The sequence below is a fragment of the Schistocerca cancellata genome, chromosome 4 (genome assembly GCF_023864275.1).
Source record: "Schistocerca cancellata isolate TAMUIC-IGC-003103 chromosome 4, iqSchCanc2.1, whole genome shotgun sequence".
In the NCBI taxonomy this organism is placed as follows: Eukaryota; Metazoa; Arthropoda; class Insecta; order Orthoptera; family Acrididae; genus Schistocerca; species Schistocerca cancellata.
In genome coordinates this window covers 827829291-827851875 of record NC_064629.1, presented here as the reverse complement: position 1 = coordinate 827851875, position 22585 = coordinate 827829291, and the positions used below count along the sequence as shown (strand labels likewise).

The 22585-nt window shown below is 39.5% G+C and overlaps 1 protein-coding gene across 2 annotated transcripts in view; it reads right to left on the bottom strand.

Moving 5' to 3' along the window:
- Positions 1-6222: 6222 nt before the first annotated feature.
- Positions 6223-22585, bottom strand: part of LOC126184878 (ELL-associated factor 1-like) — a 65441-nt gene continuing 49078 nt past the window's right edge. The window contains exons 4-5 of one of the 2 annotated variants that reach the window (XM_049927506.1): positions 16453-16567; positions 6223-6526 (exon numbers count right to left, since the gene is read on the bottom strand). In XM_049927506.1, the coding sequence (XP_049783463.1) occupies positions 6435-6526; positions 16453-16567 (207 nt within the window). In that variant the 3' untranslated portion in view covers positions 6223-6434. The remainder of the gene's footprint in view (positions 6527-16452; positions 16568-22585) is intronic. The other variant, XM_049927507.1, reaches the window with a different exon arrangement.

The window sequence follows — 22585 nt, the reverse complement described above, 5'->3', positions numbered from 1 at the left end:
CCATCTAACCTTCCAGATTTAGGTTTTGTTTTATTTCTCTAAATTATTTGAGGCAAATGCTGGGATGTTTCCTTTGAAAAGAACAATGACAATTTTCTTCCCCACCCTTGTCCACTTCAGACTTGCGCTCTGTCTCTTAATGACATTGATGTTAACAGGACTTTAAAACCTTACCTTGCTTCCTTCTTTTATTCATATGTTCAAAAACTGAACCCATCACACTAGTAATGAGCCTTTGGTGCAAGCACCAAAACTTACTATTGTAATTTTATATGCAAAGAACCTTCAGATTTACTACATCCAGTTCAATGCGATTTACATTGCCATGAATCCAAAATAATGCTGTTGCCTGCAGCATTGATGTTTGGCAGGTGAATGAGGAAGGATGGTGAATGCTTATGATTGCACCCAGTTTTAGTACCTTCGATGTATGTTTTGCCATGAGGAAGCTGACACATATACTGTCAGCTACGATGTGTCACTCCGTCCTCAGCACTCGTAGTGGGATACATGAAATGTCTGACACACAATATTTACACTCTCAGGACATTAGGTTAGCAGTTCAGGGTATGGCAAGTACTTTTTAGAAGTCAATCGCACATGGCCTGTCAGTCTCTGGATTAGAGATGGGTCATTCGCAAACTAACGGATCCAAAGGAATGGTTCACCAAAATGAATGGAACAAGCGAGGAACGAATTCTAAGGAACAGTCTTTCATGGTTCACTTTGGTCGTGGCTTTCTACTAATAATTCCCGGAAACGGAAAATGGTCGGTCTCGTTCCTGCAACGGCACGTTGGCCGGTCTCATTCCAGCCTCGGTCCTGTTCCCATCTGTCTCGGTCTCACTCGGCCAGACTCGGCCTTGGTGTGGCCACTAGTCGCAATTCCACTGCCGACTGCTCATAGTTAGTTCAGTATCGAGTTGTCGTTGTTCATTTCATTCGCTTTGCACACCCATTCTAGATCCATTTCAAATCTTTTCTCAACTCTGAACATCTGGTTCTTTTTGTATTCTATTCAGCGTCCATGGCTGGTAATTAAAATGTATTTTGTGATTACATAAAAATTACGTGGTATGTAATACATACATCTTTTCAGGTAACAAAACAGTGCACCAGTTTACTTCATTATTTTGATAAACAGCAGAAGAAATACTTGTAAAAAGGCAAGATCTTTTGTTATTACACATGCAAAGGATGTCGGCACGGCACACGCGAATGGCCATTTTCCGTCTTTTTTTGATCCAAGGTACAAGAGTATATTCACTGTAATGGAAGGCAGACCGATTCACAACCGAATGAAGCCTGCACTTCGTAATCGAGTGTATGGTGTCACATTTTGTAAAGAGAATATGATAACTACTACAATATTATTTCAGTGGTACGGGGTGGCGCATGAAAAATCTGCCCCAAGTACTAGACTGCTCATTGTCGCTTACCATTCATCATCTATTGTTTTGAAGTTGTTTGCATTTGCTTATTTGTTATTTCTTCACTGCCTAATTATTACATGTTTATCTATTCTGCTAATAGCCGTCAACAAATCGTGCATAATTGGCGAGCAGTCTGTACTCGGGACCGGGTTTTTCGTGCATCACCTTACATTATTTCACTCTGTTCAGCCACATAATGCTACAGTTGGCTAAACAAGATGTTTTGCAGAATCATGAAAATTACAAGTGTGTGAGAATTCTGTTATAAATGAAAACTCTGTACTCCAGGGGGGTAGGCAAGTGCCCCTCTTGACGCCTTCCATCTTCAGTCACCTATGCTACTAATTTTCAATTTTTCATAAGAACCATATACCAAGCACAATGAATGGTGAACGAGTAAAAATGAACGGTTCCCGAAAAAGAGCGATCACCAGTGAACTAGTTCCCAAGGATGAATGACTTTGCGCATCTCTACTATGGACATGTCTCTGAGAGCACATCAAAATGATTCTAAAAGTTCATGCGCTCTTCCTTCCTCTACGTTTTGCTGTTGATTTATTTGTCTTCAGCCTCCATGCATATGCTGCCTCCCTGATTGCTAAATGACACTCATTTATTCACTCAGCAACAGGCAGCATTTTGAGATAACTAACAACTCTGAAATACCAGAGTGAATATTTCACTCTTCAATGAAGGGCACACTGCTTTGAAATTTCCTGGCAGACTAAAACTGTGTGCCAGACAGAAGCTTGAACTCAAACCTGGATTCAAGTCCCAGTTAGGCATGCAGTCCTCATCTGCCATGAAGTTTCTACTTCGAAATGGACACACCAATGGCTTAGTGAATCACACCCACAACTATCGTGATTTTAAAACAGCCATCTAGCTGGAAAGCATCCAGTGTCCCTTGCAGACCATACAAGTTCACCTTCATTTCAGTTACTGTTTTGTTTCTTACCTGAATCCAGGTGGAAAATCAATTCTGGGGTGTAAATGTACGGTTACTTTCTACTTTAGAGTATCTGGGAGACTGGGAGAGCAGAAGTGATACATAGCAGCACATAGCTCATCTTCTGCGCAAAAGTGTCTTGTGTGCCTTTAATTTAAATGACAAATGACCAATTAACCCATTCTTTGATTATGTGAATAGCAATATTGAAGCACCATGGCACTTTATGAGGAGGGTAGTTCTTTGAGTTCTTTCAGAGCCACATTGTCTACAAACCAAATGATGTGACACAATCATAAAGAAGTGAGGTTCAAGCGCCTGTCTAGTCATCCTGATCCATGTTTTCCATGGTTTCCTCAACTCATTCCAGATTAAAGCTTGGATGGTTCTTTAAAAATTACTTTCTTTATGAATCCTTCAGATGAGGTAGGGTTTCATCTCTAATGGCATCAATGACTTGTTGAACTATTATCTTCATTATTTTCCTCTACATTGTCAAGAGTATCATGTGGTAGCAGGTACAAGTTATTCAGGTTTGCACAAGAACTATAATAGCAACTGATTCCATCTCTGTGGAAAGAGATAAAGGTGAGGTGTTCCATGCACAGCTACACCATCCTGTGCGTTGTCACCATTGACTGTACTTCCTGTGGCAGTTGTAACCTTTTAGAATGAATGTTTACCTGGCTCCAACTGGATTTCTGATAAACATATACATGCATCATAGGCTTTCACAGCAGTATTGACATCCTCAGTTATAGCACCAAATCTTCTATGACAAACTCGGCTCCACAGTCAGAAGGACTACTCAACCAGACATGGCTATGCAGAAATGATTGAACTTGCTGAGCTTGTGTGACTTCAAAAAGCAACTACAAAGTCTTTATAGCCTCTGATGGTGTCTCCAGAGGAAATATTACGCCACAGTAAAATGCCATGGATCACAACCTAATGCCCCTACGGTTAAAATCACCAAACATATGCATGTTCACCTGTGCTGTGTTAGGGGACTGAATTACTCAACATTATTTCTGAATCAATTGATGTTCCACTGTTATGCAGGAACTAAGTTTCTCTTTGTGTCTGCTCCTTTCTTTCTATCAACATAAAATGTCTGTGATCTTAGGAGAGGTTTATTGGGTTAGCCTCCACAGGCTCTTATGTGGCAATACAAGAGACCTCAAATCTTATACTTTTCGTTGTACCAATGCTTTTCCATTTCTTTGAAGAATGTGACTGTTTTTGTAGAGCTATATTTTTTTGTCTGCTGTTGAAATTACATGACAGCTGAATGTCATTTTTATTTCAGAGAACACAATCTTCATTTTTGAGAAAGAAAGACTTTTTTTTATATATGCAGGTGCTGTTGCCAGCTTTGTTTATCTTAGGACATTATGCTGCACAGACACCACACAGCTGTTTCTCAAGATGATGTGCATCATTGTCTATACATAGGATTTCTCCCTGTGGCTTTCTGTTTCATTGTAGAGATGTAGTGTATTCACCTTTTTACTGTTACCTTCTGTCTCTTCCTCTTGTAAGGAATAGTGGAAAATCTTTACTCTACACATTGTGATTACCAGAGGTAGTGACTTAGGACTGTTGCTGAATCATGAGGCCGGCCAGTGTGGCCAAACGGTTCTAGGCACTTCAGTGTGGAACTGCGCGACCGCTACGGTCGCAGGTTTGAATCCTATGCCTCGGGCATGGATGTGTGTGCTGTCCTTAGGTTAGTTAGGTTTAAGTAGTTCTACTTTATAGGGGACTGATGACCTCAGATGTTAAGTCCCATAGTGCTCAGAGCCATTTGAACCATTTTGAGTCATGAGAATTGTTTACTTCTACAAATATACTGTCCCCGAAGAAGCCAAGATGGTGTCTCTATATTACTGGTGATTAACAGCAGCATATTTGATTTTGTCAAAATAAAGGCAGGTGTTGTTTACGAATCAACATTGATTCACTGAATAATCTTCTTTGTCTCTACCATCTCCTCTTTCTGTGCAGTTTTCCAGTGTAACACTACAGCCTTACTAAAAATTAGGTTATTGTTGCTTGCTGGGATCTGACTCTATTTACTATTACATAGTTGTTGAATGACATATGAAAGAGTGTGGTAATCTCAGTTCATCCCACCCCCATCCTCTCTACAAGGTATAATTATCTTTCATCCTTTTGAGGAAAGTGTTACGTCATTTGAAAATGATGGTTTTGTAGGTGAAGGTATGGCTGTTAATACAAGAAGTCACCTAAGAGAGATCCTCATGTTAGTCAGTAAATGTAATCACGTATGTAATTTTACAGTATTTGAAAGAGGTACCCTGGGATAACTGTGTAGCAACCTATTTGTGGGATGACTGTAAGAACTTTCACTGTTTGTGTCTATGGTACTGTCAGCCAGCTGAGCTGGTAATCTCAAATATTTCTGGAACTATTACAGATACCAAAATAACAATTTTGACAAATGATAGTACATTAAGAGATGTGAATTTTACAATATGATTAATACTTGTAATTTTTACGTACCAAGATACTGAAACAATTAAAACTGAAGTTTTTTTTAGCATTTGACAGCCTTGAAAAGAATGAGGACAGTGGTGTGCTGTCATAGTTCACAGTGAAACTTATCTCAAGAAGAGGCAGGAAATGCATTAAATGTGAAAGCCATGACTGCCAGAACATCACAAGCTCTGTGCCTCGCAGCATTATCTTGAAGCAAGTTTTGTACTTGCCACCTTCAGGTAATTTGTCAGATTCTTGTAGGAAGTCATCCTGTATAGATTCTAGACCGAGCTCTGTTTTCCTGGAGAGGAAAACAGACAGATCAGTCATGTATGTCTGAAAGTGTGTTCCCAAAACACAAAGTTGATAAGGAGTGTGGTACAAAATCTATAAAGGATCATGTCCTATAGAAACACAGCAGTTTGCCTGAAGATGACGAGTAGGAAACTTATCAAAATGTGGCACATAAAGACAATGCTGCCACTGGCCTGATAACCCACAAAGATCTCATAAACAAAATTTGCTGAGAAAGCATGCATTCTCATACAGTAACCATCTTTTAGTATGCTCTCATACATCATAAAATAAGCAAAATTCTGCATTTGTATAAATCACGCTTGCTTCAATATTTTTGTAGATAAAAAAGTTTTGAGCATTGTCCATTCAGAAAAAAACTTGCTCTTTAGTGAACTATCACTTATCAAAAACATCATCTGGATTTCTTCAATTATTTCAGGATTATTTGAGGTTAGTAGCTGTTTTGAGGTGAACAGCTCTTGTAGCTATAGAAGAAAAAATGTAATGTGTTGGGAGATATTACAGTTGCGTATAAGTTTACCCATAGCCAGAGAAAAAATGTTGTTGACGCAAAATACATTTTCAGAAAATGATATTTTTATAACATTTGTTACCTTCTGACTCCAGAACTGCAGCACTAACATTAGAACTATATGGTCCTCCTATATATTAGCCCATGAAATTCTTATTACTACAGCACATTTAAAATGAAACTATATGTTTTGAAATAACACTTAGGGCGGATCATAGCATCTGAAGAAGTATTGTAATTTCTTTATTGTGACTGATCTTAATAAAGTTGTCCATATAATATATGGCATCTGGTAAGTGTAAATGCAATAATTAGGAATGGAGGGAAGGAAAGAGAGTCACTTCTCCTACAAGTAAACAGGTCTTTGAAATTCTGACCATTCTTCACAATACTGTACAGCCTACTTTATCAGTTCAGGTACACACATACTTGATCACTCATTGTATACTTCACACTGTCAATTATGCATCAATAGAAGGGAAAAACATGGGTAGAAAAAAGTCCTCATATATTAGATTACAACACAGAAGTGCAGTTTCTCACTTTTTAATATGCAGGTAAAGAGGAACTATGATTTAATAATCACACAAACAATTGAGTGAAAAAACTCTCAAATGAAACTGTTCAAAGAAACTGTACCAATAACGTTTGCTTACAAAACTGAGAGTCTAGTTTGGCTACATTATTATAAGCAGTACAGTAATAATGAGCATGGAACTTGTCAGTCATCTGATCCTGATTCAGAAAGCTGCAGGTCTTCATTTAGCAGTTGTGCACCTGGTGAGTATCTGCATTTAACTGCATTGACTCTACCTGCAACAGAACAAAGGAATGTTATATTAGGATACATACTTTTATGTCCAAACACAGTTTCATTGTAGCGTAAAACCAGTCACAGCATTGAGGAGCATTTATTGAGACATTAATATCATAAATACAACAAAAACCATACAAGTTAGGTAGTCACAATAAATGTATATTCTTATATAAACCATTAAAAATTAATGGCTGCAATCTTGACAAACAGTGTATTGGATGTTAGCTTAGGACACTACCAATCATCCCTGAAAGCCATACACTTGTACACATTTCAATAGCCTTTTATTTATGTAAATGTGTCAGACCATCATAGTCTCCACAATTACACAGCAAATGAATGCAGTATGGCATTCCCCATACCTATCCCTACTTAGCTATGTAACATATGTCTAGATTAAGTAATAATCTAATAATAATATTAGTTTAATCAATTAAATATTAATTCAGCTTACATTAAAGATACTTGTTATTTGAAAGTGCTGATTTGCATATAAGATTTGTTACCACCAGTAAAAACAGTGTGAAAGGACACATCTATCAGGTGGGCCAACTTTATTGTTTTACACGTTTTAACATTTTGTTCTTTCCTGCACACAAAATCCATGTTTTAATTGATTATACTTAAACTTTCCAATATAGAAAATTGTGTATGGTCTAAGAGAGAAAGACATTTCCAGGTCTTCTACACCAAATATATATACAGGTAAATGTGCCACAGCAATGCCTAGGCGACGTGCATGGCGACGTCGCTTGCGGTGCAGCGTTCCTGTGTATCGTGCATTGAAGGCAATTGATATTGACTTGGCTGGACAGTTTAACAAGCAACAATTAATTGGAGGTCCAAATGTCTTTCGAGGACTCCGCCTGAACTTCACATGTGATGTACAGGCTGTGTTCGGAGGTAGTACATGGCTCACACTTGCTGTAGTGTGGGGCAATCATTGTGACTATGGTGGCCTTGAAGCATTTCCAGATGCTAACATTTTGACCTGGAAAACATGGAGTATAGCTGAGACAACAGGACTCTTAGCTAAACAGCCTTATGGTACTCTTGTTCCATCTATGCCATTTGTGTTGAGTACAAGAAGAAAGAAGAAATTCTTCCAGAGTCCCATTGTGCTCAGACTCTAACAAATCCTGATTTGATGACAAAATCTAAAAATTTTGTCAATGACATATAGGAAAATAATGGGAGCTATTTTCTCAGTTAAAATAAACATGGTTTATTTTTACCAGGATATCACAACAGAATTAAGTGTAAATGTAATTTGAACAAAAAGAAAAAATACACGGTTCAATCACGTTAATTTGACCACTGGCTATGTTCAATGTCACTGTGCAACAGCTACTCACAGACAGCAGGTGGTAGCACTAGTAATAGCAGGTTTTTAAAGCATGTTGGATGACACACAAAACAGTGCAGTCATCATTGTAATGCAGAAACAGAATGACATCTCCCATCCAAAAGGGGATGATCATTGACTTTAGGGCCAAGGTTGGAAGCATCTCCGACATAGATAAGTTTGTAAACTCTTCATGTGCTGTGGTGGTTAAAGTATACCATGCACGGCTAAACTGGCGCCAAGGCAACAGTGGCGCACCATGGGCCCTAGATGATAGGGCAGCCTAATGGCTGCAGAGATGTGTACAAGCAAATAGACATGCAGCTGTTGGACATATGATGAACCAAGGAGCTACCAACAGTATCTTATCAATGACCATTCAGTGAACATTGCTGTCTATGGGCCTCTGCAGCAGACACCTGTTCATGCACTTATGCTGGCCGCTGTTCAGTGGTGACGAAGGCTGGAATTTGTACACCAATATAGCAAGCAGGTGACCACAGAGTGGTGACAGGTAGCCTTTTCAGATGAATCTAGTTTTATGCTCCACCAGGTAGATGGGTGTTGGTGTATATGGCAAGAAACATCTGAAAGCAAGGGTCCAGGCTGAGGGCATGAGTGTTATGGTCTGGAGGAATGTTCTCATGGCATTCTCTAGCCAATCTTGTAATTCTGGAATGCACAATGGATCAATGTAAGTATGCACCTACTCTTTGGGACCATATTCAGGCTTTTGACAGGTGCCCTATTAACGTGACTGGACAGTGTGGAATGAGACTAGGTTGCAAAGGATGTGAAACACTGTTAGTAAAGATATAAACAAAGAGCATTATCTGTTTCAGTAAAAAATTACACGTTTTACCTAGAAATTCATGAATAAATCCAAATACCATTTGAACAAATTGAATACGGAAAAAACAAATTACAGACTAGTCTGATACAAACAGATGCATGGACATTAAGTGAAGTCACATGCAGGTGGTTTTTAGTGATGGAATTACTACTTCAATCTGAGAAGCATCTTCTCAACACTTTCCTTGAGTTTTGTTTTTATAGTTTGTAGTGCTTTTAGCTTTTCTCTACTCATTTTCTTTTGAGGACTTCTCAGCTGTCCTCCTCTATGCTACTATTTCACGGTACATACCATGTGCATTTTGGAAGCTGTGTATTAAGTGCATTATGACAGTTACAAACTGACAACCCCAGCAATCTTGACTGTATGGCTATGAGAGAGGATTCAGTCAGATTTCTGAACAGAATGGAGTTGTCAGAGAAACCTCTTTCAAGGCTGGCATTGGCATGGAAGAGACTGCAAGCAACTGTCAAAAATCTCTTCAATTTCCATGTCTACTCTTGACCCTATGACCACCATCCAGAACTGACTGATGCGAACATGATCTCCATCAAATTCTTTGAGGATTTCCTTTACTGACATGGTCTCTACAAGACTGTGCAACCCACGGGCAATGGCATCAGCCTCATGACCACCAAAGCAATTTCAGGTAGTGAGATACGTCAATTCTATGGCTATGGTTAACTGTCTCTTCTCATGGTTGGCGTTAATTGCCACTTCTGGGACTGAACATAGAATGCCATTCATAAATAAATAAGCCACATGAGATTTATTTAGAATTTTGGGTACCATGCTCTTAACAAATGTAAGGCACACATTTTGTAATGCCAAGATATCTTTCTGTTACATGTTACATTGATCCGGATTTTTTTTATCTGAGGTTGCAACTGAATTTGTTGTCATTCAGATGTGTCTTGAAGTTTTTTTTTTTTTTTTTTTTCCCCCCCCCCCCCCCCCCCCCTACAAACTTGTGGTTGCATGAATTTTCTCATTAATTCTCTCACTACAAACTGGTGGGAGTTATTGAGGAAAGGAGTTAAGGAAGCAGCTGACTGAAATTTAGTCGGAAATGACTCAACTTGAGCAGCCACAGTCTCGAAAAAGATGAATTGAACCATCAGCATGTTGCACTTCAAAGACTTGCACATTAACTGGAAGCTATGACTGTTAGGAATTCCTGTACTGACCTTAGGTTTTGGTTTTATGTACTTCTGTTCCTTCTATACTCTTTCTACTTCCTTTAAGAATTTTTAAACAGTTCAGACTGACAACACTTTATTTTCTACCCACCAAACAATGCAAAACTTCTGTGGGAAAACAAGTGTCTGTAATATTGCTGAAATCAGCTTGGCAGGAGGGAATGTTTTTCAATAGATTACATAAAGCTCTCAGAAACTGAATAAGATTCCAATCAATGCTAGTACAATCTGTCTTAAGGTCACTATGCACTGTATGTAGGCCACATGTCCAAAAGCATGGGACCCTCTGGATTATCCTCAACTCTGAGCTGGCTTTCCAGCGCTCTTAGGAATGCTTTATTAACATTAGTGTCATCCATGGGCACAAGAACAACTTACCTTTTCAGATTTACCCCAGACTGGATGCACCTGCCTCAAATTCTTCAATTAATTTTTTGCAGCACTTTTTCTCAAAAACACTGAAGTGAGGTACCTGCTTGAAACCTGGCTATTCCACAAATGTACAAAAAGATGAAACTCAAGCACTATCACATCACAGGCAGCAACAACCTTCTATAGTTGTTTAGTGAAAAACAGCTCCAGTCCAAACATAAGGCCATAATTTACTTTTGGCTTTTGAAGCTGCATTTTGGAGGCAATATTACTGTCTGGGAACACATCTGGTAAGCAGCCAATGTCCAGAGGAGACTGGTGTCTCACAGCAGCCAACAGATACAAATGGATCTCTGCCTTCATCATGGCATCACTCTGCACATAAGGCAGCATTGTCATCCATCGTCCAGAGGTTCCTGCAGTAGGTGCTTGATGCAATTTCCTTGGGGTAACACCTGATTCCTGGGACACACCACAATTTCATGATGTACTGCCTGTATTGTAGCAGAATAAAATTATGGGGAGGATAATTAGAAATACCACTTTTCTTCATTAAAACTGGTATTTTAAAGGTGCAGGCTGCACCACAGAGGCTATGTCTGATACAGTAGCATGGCTTTTGTGAGCATGGATATTAGACACTCCTAGTAGCCTTGAGCCCTTGCATGACTCAACAAGGCCTGCTAGCTTGTATTGCTGTGTGACAAGTTGGTTTTAGAGAGAGCATGAATAAAAACTGAAATTTTAAGGCTTGTGCTCTGTGAGCCACCAAAATTCCAGTAAGAACTGAACACACATTTCCATTTCATCAAGTAAGCCCTGAGGTAACATACACATTAGACAGGATCGCACCTAAACAATATACTGAGATGTGGCCAACAGTTCACAAAGATAGAAAACCAATGGAAAATTTCATGACCTACACTTTTCTCTTTGTTATGAGCAACTTCCACGACACCCCCCCACCCCACCTACATCTCCCTGAGTAGGTCCAACATAAGGCAATGAAATCTTCCTTGCGGGCATGTAATTGAAAGTAGTTTGTTGGCTAAGACCCATAGCACCATTGGAAATGTTGGCCAGAGGACAGAAATGATACAAAGTGTTGCCTCGCCCATCATGCCCCAGGCACTTACTTCCAGTCCCCACTCACCCTATGGCCACATATGTTGCACTGCAGGCTTTAGCTCAATGTTAACTAAACCAGCAACCGCATGCCAAAGTCCAATGACAACTTGATAATGTTCTAATTACACTATTTTATGCCTACCACTAAAGATCTTATTAGAACACAAAGCAATAAAATCGATAGCTGTTGACACGTGCAACAGTATTTTTTTGGTATTATCCAAAAAATGTACTGTAAGCCAACCTATCATGCCCTTGTATCCATGAGTCAAAATAAATGGACTCAAATAGGCCACAAACCACTACCCCCCCCCCCCCTTTCCAAAACCCCATGTCTTTGTGATGACATCGCGTTAGCAAACCAGGCAGTACATTTGAACAGATGTAAGTGTAATGAACACCAAATACATCATAGATCCTTGCTGGTAATATTGTGCCAAAAGCACACAAAATCAAGACAACAAAATACCAGTGTAGCACAGCCAGGTGTGCAAGCCATTACCTGTCAACAACAACAAACCTCCACCAGCTTGTCTGGACTCAGCCAGGCTGGGCTGTTTGGCTGGCCACTGTGTTGGACTGAGTGAGGGGAAGTGTTGGGGGGTGCCAAAACGACGTTGGAGGATGGTCTCACAGCACCCAGTTGAGGGTGAACAGTGAGCACAGTACTTCATCAAGTCAAGCAAATGCCTCTGGCCACAATCAAATGAGACAGGGTTTGTAGGCAAAATATAAAAATTCACTGAGTTTTTCAGAATGCTGGACACCTTGAACTTATGTACAAGGCATATTTTTTAAGTACCATTTTCAAATAAATAAAAGTAAGTACACCATTTGTAGCAATTTTATTTTTACATGAAAGCTTCTATTTTAATCTACTATTCTCCATATTTTCCACCAATACTATGGCACCTATCATATCATACAACCTGCTTTTGAGTAGAATCTTTGTAGAAATATGCCTCCTGATTAGATAACCACTGAACAGAGTTGTTTTGACATCATCATCATCATTGTCATGACACTGACCACCCAGATGCTTCTTCAATGCAGGAACATGTGGTAGTCACTGGGTGCTAGATCAGATATGTATGGAAGGTGATCAAGTTGTTCCCAGCTAAATGATCTGATCAGCTCTCGAGTTCAATGTGGATGAGCATTGTCATGAAGCAACCCTTACTCAGCAAGCCACACCTTTTGTTTTGAAATGCACAGTGCAGTTTTTTAAGGTCTCACAATAAGTCACCACGAGGCAAAAAATCCACAAGCAACACACTCTTCCTGTCTCAAAAAAAAAAAAAAAATGACACACATGATCAAACAGTCCACAGATGTAATGCCTGTCCATAATGTCCAATGGCCACAGTATTTCGGCAATCAGACATGTCACCATCATCAGCATACCTGAAGATGGCAACATGTCTGGTCACCGAAATATTGTGGCTATTCGACATTATGAACTGGCAGTAACCCATGGGCTGTTCGACCAGTAAATACACTGGGAGAAACTGAAGAATCACATAGTACACATGATTTTCCTGGCTGAAATTATTTTGCTTGAACTTCACTTTCTTGGATGATGTTGAAATCTGCCATTCCACGGATTGCTGCTTTGATTCCGATGTAACATAAGCCTCACATGTTTAATTACATGTAACAATTTGGCTTAAAAACTCATCACCTTCCTCACTGTATCACTCTAGGAAAGCCAAAGAACTGGCTAAACGTTTACTTTTGTGCACCTGTCTGTATTATCCATGTCTAGTGTGAGCAAAACTTTCAATAATTTACACACTCTGTAACAACTGCATAAAGCACACTTCTCGACACTTGAGGAAATTCATCAGCTAACACTGAAATTATAAAGCATCTGTTCTCTCTCACTTTTTCATCATCTTTCTGTACCAAATTGTTAGTAATGACAGAAAGTCATGCACTTAGTTCCTCATCATGCACATTCATACAGCCATCTTTGAAAACTCTCAATCATTTCTGTACCAGCACATCACCCATAATGTTTTCTCCATACACTTCATTGCTCTGATGATACATTTCAGTCACTGTCATGCCTTTAATACTAAAAAAACAAATTACAGTGTGTATTTCACAGTTGGCAGGATTCTCAATCAGAGTGGCATTTTCAAATAGTCACAAAAAATACAAATACACCAAATGATTCTATATTGCTTTCTGTGGCTTGCCAACAGAGTTCAGCACACATTGTGCATTCACCAAATGCTGACCACTGTGCTGCAGCAGCGGACTTTCAAAATGGAATTTACTTATCAGTATTAAGATAAAATATTCTGGAACAGACAGTTTCGGAGTTGTAAAAGTGGTAGACTTTTGGCAGCAAGTGACCACATGAATACTTCTGTACACTATGTGATAAAAAGTATCAGGACACCTGGCTGAAAATCACTTACAAGTTCATTGCACCCTCCATCGGTAATGCTGGAATTCAGTATGGCATTAGCCCACCCTTAATCTTGATGACAGCTTCCACTCACACAGGCATGGAAGATTTCTTGGGGAATGGCAACCCATTCTTCACGGAGTGCTGCACTGAGGAGCAGTATCGATGTTGGTCGGAGAGGTCCGACATGAAGTAGACGTTCCAAAACATCCCAAAGGTGTTCTATAGGATTCAGATCAGGACTTTGTGCAGGCCAGCCCATTACAGGGATGTTATTGTTGTGTAACCACTCCACCACAGGCCGTGCATTATGAACAGGTGCTCGATCGTGTTGAAAGATGCAATTGCCAACCCCGAATTGCTCTTCAGCAGTGGGAAGCAAAAAGGTGCTTAAAACATCAATGTAGGACTGTGCTGTGATAGTGCCATGCAAAACGACAAGGGGTGCAAGCCCCCTCCATGAAAAAAAATGACCACACCATAACACCACCGCCTCCAAATTTTACTCTCAGCACTACACACGCTGGCAGATGATGCTCACTGAGCATTCACCATACTCACACCCTGCCATCAGATCACCACATTTTGTACTGTGATTGGCCACTCCACACAACATTTTTCCAATGCTTACGCTCCTTACACCAAGTGAGGCCTCAGTTGGCATATACTGGCTTGATGTGTGGCTTATAAGCAGCCGCTCGATCATGAAATCCAAGTTTTCTCACCTCCCGCCTAACTGTCATAGTACTTGTAGTGGATCCAGATGCAGTTTGGAATTCCTGTGTGATGGCCTGCCTATTACACATTACAACCCTTTTCAACTGCTGGCGGTTTATGTCAGTCAACAGATGAGGTCAGCATGTACGCTTTTGTGCTGTACATGTTCCTTCACATTTTCAACTCACTATCACATAGGAAACAGTGGACCTCGGATGTTTAGGAGTGTGAAAATATCTCACGTTCAGGCATATGACACATGTAACACCCAATCACCTGACCATGTTCGAAGTCTGAGAGTTCTGCGGAGTGCCCCATTCTGCTCTCTCACGATGGCTAATGATTACTTAGGTCACTGATATGGAGTACCTGGCAGTAGATGGCAGCACACTGCACCTAATATGAAAAACGTATGTTTTTGGGGGTGTCTGGATACTTTTGATCACATAGTGTACTTAGAAATATTCTAAGCTAAATGGGGCTTAGCCTCCGATAGTTGAGCAGAACTTCAGCATTTCGCAGATACCAGAGATGTGCTGCATTGGACTTTAACTTATTTTGGTTGCATTTGGAATTAATACTGGATAGAATGAGAGAATCTGCTCATGATTTTGAGAACTGTAGTGGACTTTATGTACTTATGAGCTGGTGATTATTTTATGTTTAATTAAACAATATGAGACTGCTTTTTGTATACCAGTGATGTTTAACCACTATTTGGGAAATCTGCTACCATTCTAATTATGCACATACACAAGTGTAACTGCATTTGATAGTTATTATTATTTTATTTCACATGTGAATGAATTATTGTAGGTCCACCATTCTTCACAATTTCTGTGTTTGGCTGACTGATTGAATTAGTTCATTCAGCTTAAACTCTATGGTGTCATTTTTGTCAGTTATTCAGAAAAGTATAACCTTTTTAATCATTATTCTGATTTTATTACCACATGTTTTTATTTAAAATTTCACATTACTTGCCAATGCCTGGACAGTTGACTGAAGGAGCATAAGTTACAACTATTTTTGCAGGGAGTAATCTTATCTCAGGGATTTATTGAGTAAGAAGTGTTATTACTGGTAAGTCACAATGTATACAGGGAAACAACGGGGAAAAAAAGAAACTTATTTTCACAAAGAGACACACAAAGGTTCACATTTTCCTCGGCTATAAGATAATGCCAAAACTGTCATTGCAGTAAAAGCTATAGCAGAATTTGCCATGAACAATGTGTCAAAGAAATAAACCTTAGTTAAGCAATGATTGCTAATCTCACAGTATTTCCCATTCCACCTGGCCATGTAACAGACTAGGCTAAACCTGCGGTTTAGTAGAATCACAATCATTTCTAGAACTGCATGAATATTTGGTAATGAATAACAAAAGTCTGTAGTCCATCCATCTCCCCTGTGGATGTTCACCTGTTAACTGAACACAATTTGCCAAATCTTTTACAAGCAGACTTTACATTTATTTGTTATGAGTCACTACATGGCACTTGGTATAGAGTACTAGGTACTGGTATTATTGCAACTTTAATTTCTTAAGTTATTGCAGCCAGATAATAATACAAGAGAGAGCTTCTCATACCTAATAAACTCTTTCTCCTCACACTAGTGCAATGGGGTTCTCAAGTGTGGAGCCACAAAGGTGTATGATAATTAATGACTTCCTTTTTTTTTTTTTTTTTTTTTTTTTTAATTGGTAGTTTTGCCAAGTCCTGAACCACATACAGTGGAAATTATCTCTACATAATCCACATGACAGTATGGTATACTGCAGGAGAAATCTCGTACCAATGTTACTTGTTAACAAATAGAATCAGTAAAAGTAGCAAATTACTCACCAGTGTGCTAGCTTATCACCACTTGTAAGCCTAAAATCTTACCATTATTATAAGATGGAGAACATTCTGCAGCTTTCTGATGACCTTCTGCGCCTGACTCATCCGAACTATCTGATGATGATTCGGAGAGATAAATGTCAGATGACTGGTGACCCTGCTAAAAATAACAATATTTTTATCAGTCTGAACATGCACGGGTCAAACGAAGAATAAGTACCAAAAACTGCCACATACAACAAACAAACTAACAGTTCCCTAGTTCTAAAAGCTCTATTATTATAATACATGAATCAATATAACAGTGTGACACACTCTTCAAACAATGCAGGTTAAAATTAAATGATGGAAAAAAAAACTATTTCTTCACATGATTTTGCTGTATGTTTTAAGGGGGAAAAAAACATTTTGTTCTAATTTTTAATACTGTGAGGAGCAACATCTGTTCAAATTTGAAGAATTTTCATACAACAGAAAATATGTCTACAAGTCACTGATCACAAATGTCTGGAGGCATTTTAGTAAGTGTGGAAGTAATAATTTCGAGTGGATTAACAGTCTATTGCAAGTCTTTCAATTGGACGCCACCTTGATGGCTTGCATGTGTCTAACCTACTCCAGTATATCGGGGACAGGAGACCTACAGTTTAACATGGAATTCAAAACACATGGCGTTCTTCACATCATCAAGAGATGAAGTCTATGTTAAAGACAGACTGAAAGACTTCTATGGCTCAACCAGGATTCTCTCATAACCTCTCCGTTTCCAGGCACCCACTTTACCACTAAATTGTCAGGCCTGACTGTGAGTGAGTATAATGTATGAAAACATACCTTTTTTATGAACTGCTCCTTTACTTTTTAATGTAGGATCTTTTGAGTTCTCCACATGAGGATTTCTCTGTGCTGAGCCAGATCATAGACAAGGAAACAAATGACAAGAATGATGCAATTCTAGAGAGTATACTGAGTCCCTGTATGAGCTTATCATGTGAAAATACACTTTAGTTATGCTTACAATATGACAGTTAGTTACGAGTAAAGGCAAGATTTCTATGAGCGTCTATATCTATCCCCTGTTTTTAGTTCCGAGGCAACGCAAAGAATCAAAGTTTTTGCACAACACATATGAAATATGCAGCAGACGATTCACTGTCCATATCACTCCTCCCCTAGTGTCAACAATACTGTCGGCTGAAATGTTTGTGGCACCTAAAACAAGTTGTGACTTGAGGTTCACTTAGAGGCATGGTGGTAGTGGTGGGAGACCAAGTGTGTCCAGTCTCTTAGTGGAATTACACATAGGCAGCATTTTCGTGTTAGCTGGTGTGAAGACTGACTTGAGTCTGTCAGTCCATATTGCGATGCAACAGCCATTGATACTGACACTGAATCTTTTGTCGTTGCATGCCAATTCTGTGTATGGGCCACCATATGGTGACTGGAGATGTGTTGGAATACCATTGTGTTAGGCAAAAACATGTTTGCATGACTTTAAGTCGCAGAAAACGAATGGTTGTAGGGTAGAATGTTTTTTTGAAATGGCAGTATGAAGCTTGAGACTCCACAAGTGAAGATGGTTGCACAAAGACTGAGGCTTCAGTAACACTGTTTGATATGCCGGTAAAGAACTCTCCTGGTAGTTAAAGTGTCTACCTGTACACTAATTCAGTCATTGTTGCATTGAGATCTTCTTTGAAAGCAGTCCACATGTCTAGTAGAAAAATAGGTAGGCTGTCAGCCCAAGGTTCTGCGGCAAAGCATCTGTGAGAGGCCTGCAGCTGCCGATGAAGCCTTTCCACAAGACAATTAACATCGGGGCGGTATGCACAGATTTGAATACGGCTCATGCCAAGCAATGCCGAGACTGCTTTAAAGAGATGTGGCTTGAATTGCTCACCATTACTGGTACTGATATGGAGAGAAACAATAAAGTGCATGTTAGTTGCTGAGAGTACTTTAAAAAGATATGGCTTGAACTGCTCACTCTGATCAATAATGACACAGAGAGGAACAAAGTGTGAGTTCCACTCATGGAAGGACATCATGGCTACACTTGCTGCCATTGTGTCTCGCATAGGATAGATTTCTGGCCAACAAGAGAAATGGTCTATCACTGTCAGATAATACTGGCCCTTCCCACCATGGCAAAGGTACATCATTCTGATGCATGATTTGGAAACTTGAGGTCACCAAATGTCGAGTGAACATTCAATTTACATATGCACGCAACAAAGCAGTTTATTACAGTGAGTAATTGTAAGAATGCTAAGAGCATCTACAGCTTCCTTTGCATTTAGCTCAGAGGCGGTGGAAAGAATCAGATAGTTTACACTGCACACATGAAATATGTAGCAGACAATTTGCTATCCACATCACTGTCCTCAAGCTGAGCCACTGTGTTTCTGGAAGATCATCAGTTTCTTAATCATGATGGACATTTCATCTAAAGATTTCTACTGAGCATTGCCTTTTTGTCTCATCAATCCTCTGCTGTCTTCACCAATTTGTCTTCCAAAGTTACCCATTCAACTCCTATTGTATTCTTTTTCTCTATTTCAGTCAATCATCACATAATCCTCCCCTCAAAAACTCTCCATAATCACTGGTTTTTTCAACTTATAATGGTCCCATTCCTTACATTTCTGCATTTTTTTTTCAGTTTTAATCTACAGTCAATAACAATACATTATGGTCAGACTTCACTTCTGCTCTGGAAATATTTTGCAGTTTAAAATGTGGTTTTGAAATCTCTATTGTATCATTATACACGGGATCAGGAGGAATGGTCAATATTCATGGATATGACAGGAAAAGAGAAAAAAAAAATTGAAGAAAAAAATTAATATGGACATATGCTCTATTCCAAATGGTTTCAAGATAGATACATTGTTATTTATTTTCTGTATTATTCAAAAATGGAATTTTACGCACATATTCGATACAGAAATCCCAAATTAGTCTCGTGACATATCTGTTTTATCAATATACACTGAAACGCCAAAGAAACTGGTATAGGCATGCGTATTCAAATACAGAGATATGTAAACAGGCAAAATGCGGCGCTGCGGTTGGCGATGCCTGTAGAAGACAACAAGTCTGTGACACAGTTGTTAGTTCAGAAATTGCTGCTAAAATGGCAGATTATCAAGATTTAAGTGAGTCTGAACATGGTGTTATAGCCAGCGCATGAACAATGGGACACAGCATCTCCAAGGTAGCAATGAAGTGGGGATTTTCCTATACCCTGAACATCAAGAATCCAGTAAAACATCAAATCTTTGACATCGCTGTGGCTGTAAAAAAATCCTGCAAGAACAGGACCAACGACGACTGAAGAGAATCGTTCAATGTGACAGAAGTCCAACCCTTCCACAAATTGCTGAAGATTTCAATGCTGGGCCTTCAATAAGTGTCAGTGTGCAAACCATTCAAAAAAACATCACTGATATGGGCTTTCGAAGCCAAAGGCCCAATCGTGTACCCTGGTGACTGCATGACACAAAGCCTGGGCCCGTCAACACCGACATTGGACTGTTGACGATTGGAAACATGTTGTCTGGTGACAAGTCTTATTTCAAATTGTATTAAGTGGATGGATGTGTACGGATATGGAGACAGCGAATGGATGTGTACAGGTATGGAGACAAGGTCATGAATCTATGGACTCTGCATGTCAGCAGGGGACTGTTCAAGCTCGTAGAGATTCTGTAATGGTGTGGGGCATGTGCATTTGGAGTGATATGGGACCCCTGATACATCTAGAAATGACTTTGACAGGTGACATGTACGTAAGCATCCTGTCTTATCACCTGCATCCATTCATGTCCATTGTGCATTCTGACAGATTTGGGCAATTCCAGCAGGACATTCATAATTGCTGCATAGTGGCTCCAGGAACAATCTTCTGAGTTTCAACACTTCCAATGGCCAGCAAGCTTCCCAGACATGAACATTATTGAGCATATCTTTGATGCCTTGCAACATGCTGCTCAGAAGAGATCTCCACCCCCTTATACTCTTACAGATTTATGGACAGCCCTGCAGGATTCATGGTGTCAGTTCCCAGCACTACTTCAGACATTAGTCGAGTCCATGCCACATTGTGTTACGGCACTTCTGCACGCTCGCGAGGCCCCTACATGATATTAGGCAGGTGTACCAGTTTCTTTGGCTCTTCAGTGTATATTACAAGGGACAGTAAAACATGAAGAATAACCAGTACTCCGACAGCAACAGCAGCATCCTGGCCCATGCTGACAACTAACACCATGCAGTAACTGGTTATTCTTCGTGTTTTACTGTCTCTACTAATACACATCGATAAACAAATATCATGTTAGATTAATTTGGGACCACTCTATTGATCAGGCATGTAAGGTACCACTTTAAAAACCTTTTTTCTGCATTGAATAAAACAGAAAATAAATAACAATGTACATTAAATATGTTCTCTCTTGAAAACAATTTCGAACAGGGATATGTCCATATGAAGTTTTTTGCATCAAATGATCATTCCTGTCATAGCCCTGAATACTGACCATTCCTCCTGGGACTTCCTGTATAACGATACAACACAGATTTGAAATCAACATTTTAAAATACTATTTCCTTGCTCTTTGTCTACCTGGGAGAGAGTTCTTCCTTACAGAGCCCTAGTTCAATCACTTCTGTTAATTGTGACGAGGATTTACAAAACTTTGAACTGAACTTTCATACTGCTACCCACGTAGATGGTGCTTTCTAGATATCTTTCCACATACTTGGTATGATAATGTACAATTCTCATTTCAATATGTCTGCTGTCATCTAGGATGTGACCACCCAAGTAATCCTATTGGTGCAAAACATACAGCTGGCACAAGAACTGATGGCTCCTATCAACAACAACATCGCCCAAGGTTTCCAACAAACTGTCCCAAATCAATTCTGTGATAAAAGGCTTCAGAGCATCGCCATTACTCTTTCCAATATTTGACAAGAAGAACTATATTGCCTGTTTGAAAAAGCATTTCATTGCACATGGAATCTCAGGTAATATCCACCAACACACCTTCCTACAACTTACACCGGTGCTGATGTCTATTGCTTCCTCAAACAGTTGAATCCAGAAGTAGAACCATTTTACTTGTCCTATGATTAGCTTAGGACTAAATTGATGGAATATTTTGATTCTCAAATCCATGTGTTCACTGCCTAGCACAAACTTTTTAGTTGTCATAAAAGAACGGACGACTTACCAGGAATGGATTACACAGTTTCAGGGACTTTCCTAGTAATCTCGTTTTTAGTGCACTAATTCCAAGTGTAAACATCTTACAGCGACTCATTGATGAGTAACATGATCTTAGTGCATTCTCCTGCTGAAGGGCTCAGAAATGATCTTCTGAAGTTTAGCGACCTCTCATTGTCAATGTGTCTTCCACTCATCCAGGCATTTGAACCAGCAGTACAGCCCTTGGTGGCCCTGCAGGACCTTTCCCAGGTGTTCTCTGCCTGCCCATACAGTAAAGCCCAGGGTCAACCTCTCTGTGCTGGTTTCATAGTTCCACCAGATAACGCTCTATCTTCACAGAAAGTTTTGAGGGCCTTCGTATCCAGAAACTGCAATCATGTAGCAACTGTTTTGTCACTCATCAAGGGCAACACTGCTCTTGTCATTGAGAAAAATGTAAATTCTGAGGTAAATCAGGACACAAGACTGAAGTCTGTCAATCCACACCCAAGATGATATGGATAGTGTCAGAAGTCGATGAACTTCCACCAGGGCCAGATGTCCTCCAGGTGCAAGCTATGTTACATTTTTCACACATATTATTAATATTAGAAGTACCACTTAACAACATTCCTGTCACATTCCAAGTTGACACTGGCTCCAACACCACATTCATTAATTTGGGAGCTTACAAACAGCTTGGCTCACAGCCACTTCCATCTTCTGCAAAACAACTACATAGATATAGTAATGACAACACTGAGGTGATGGAACAATTCTGTTCTACAGTTAAATATAACAAGTCCTCCATGTTGGCTTGCATATTGGTCACTGGTACACATTGGATTAGGATAAGACCTTTTCAATGCACTTGGCTTGAATGTGCACAATCAGACTCATCAGATACAGCCCTTCTTGCCCCATACCCACCTCCAAGAACTTTTCACAAAGTACCCTTCAATA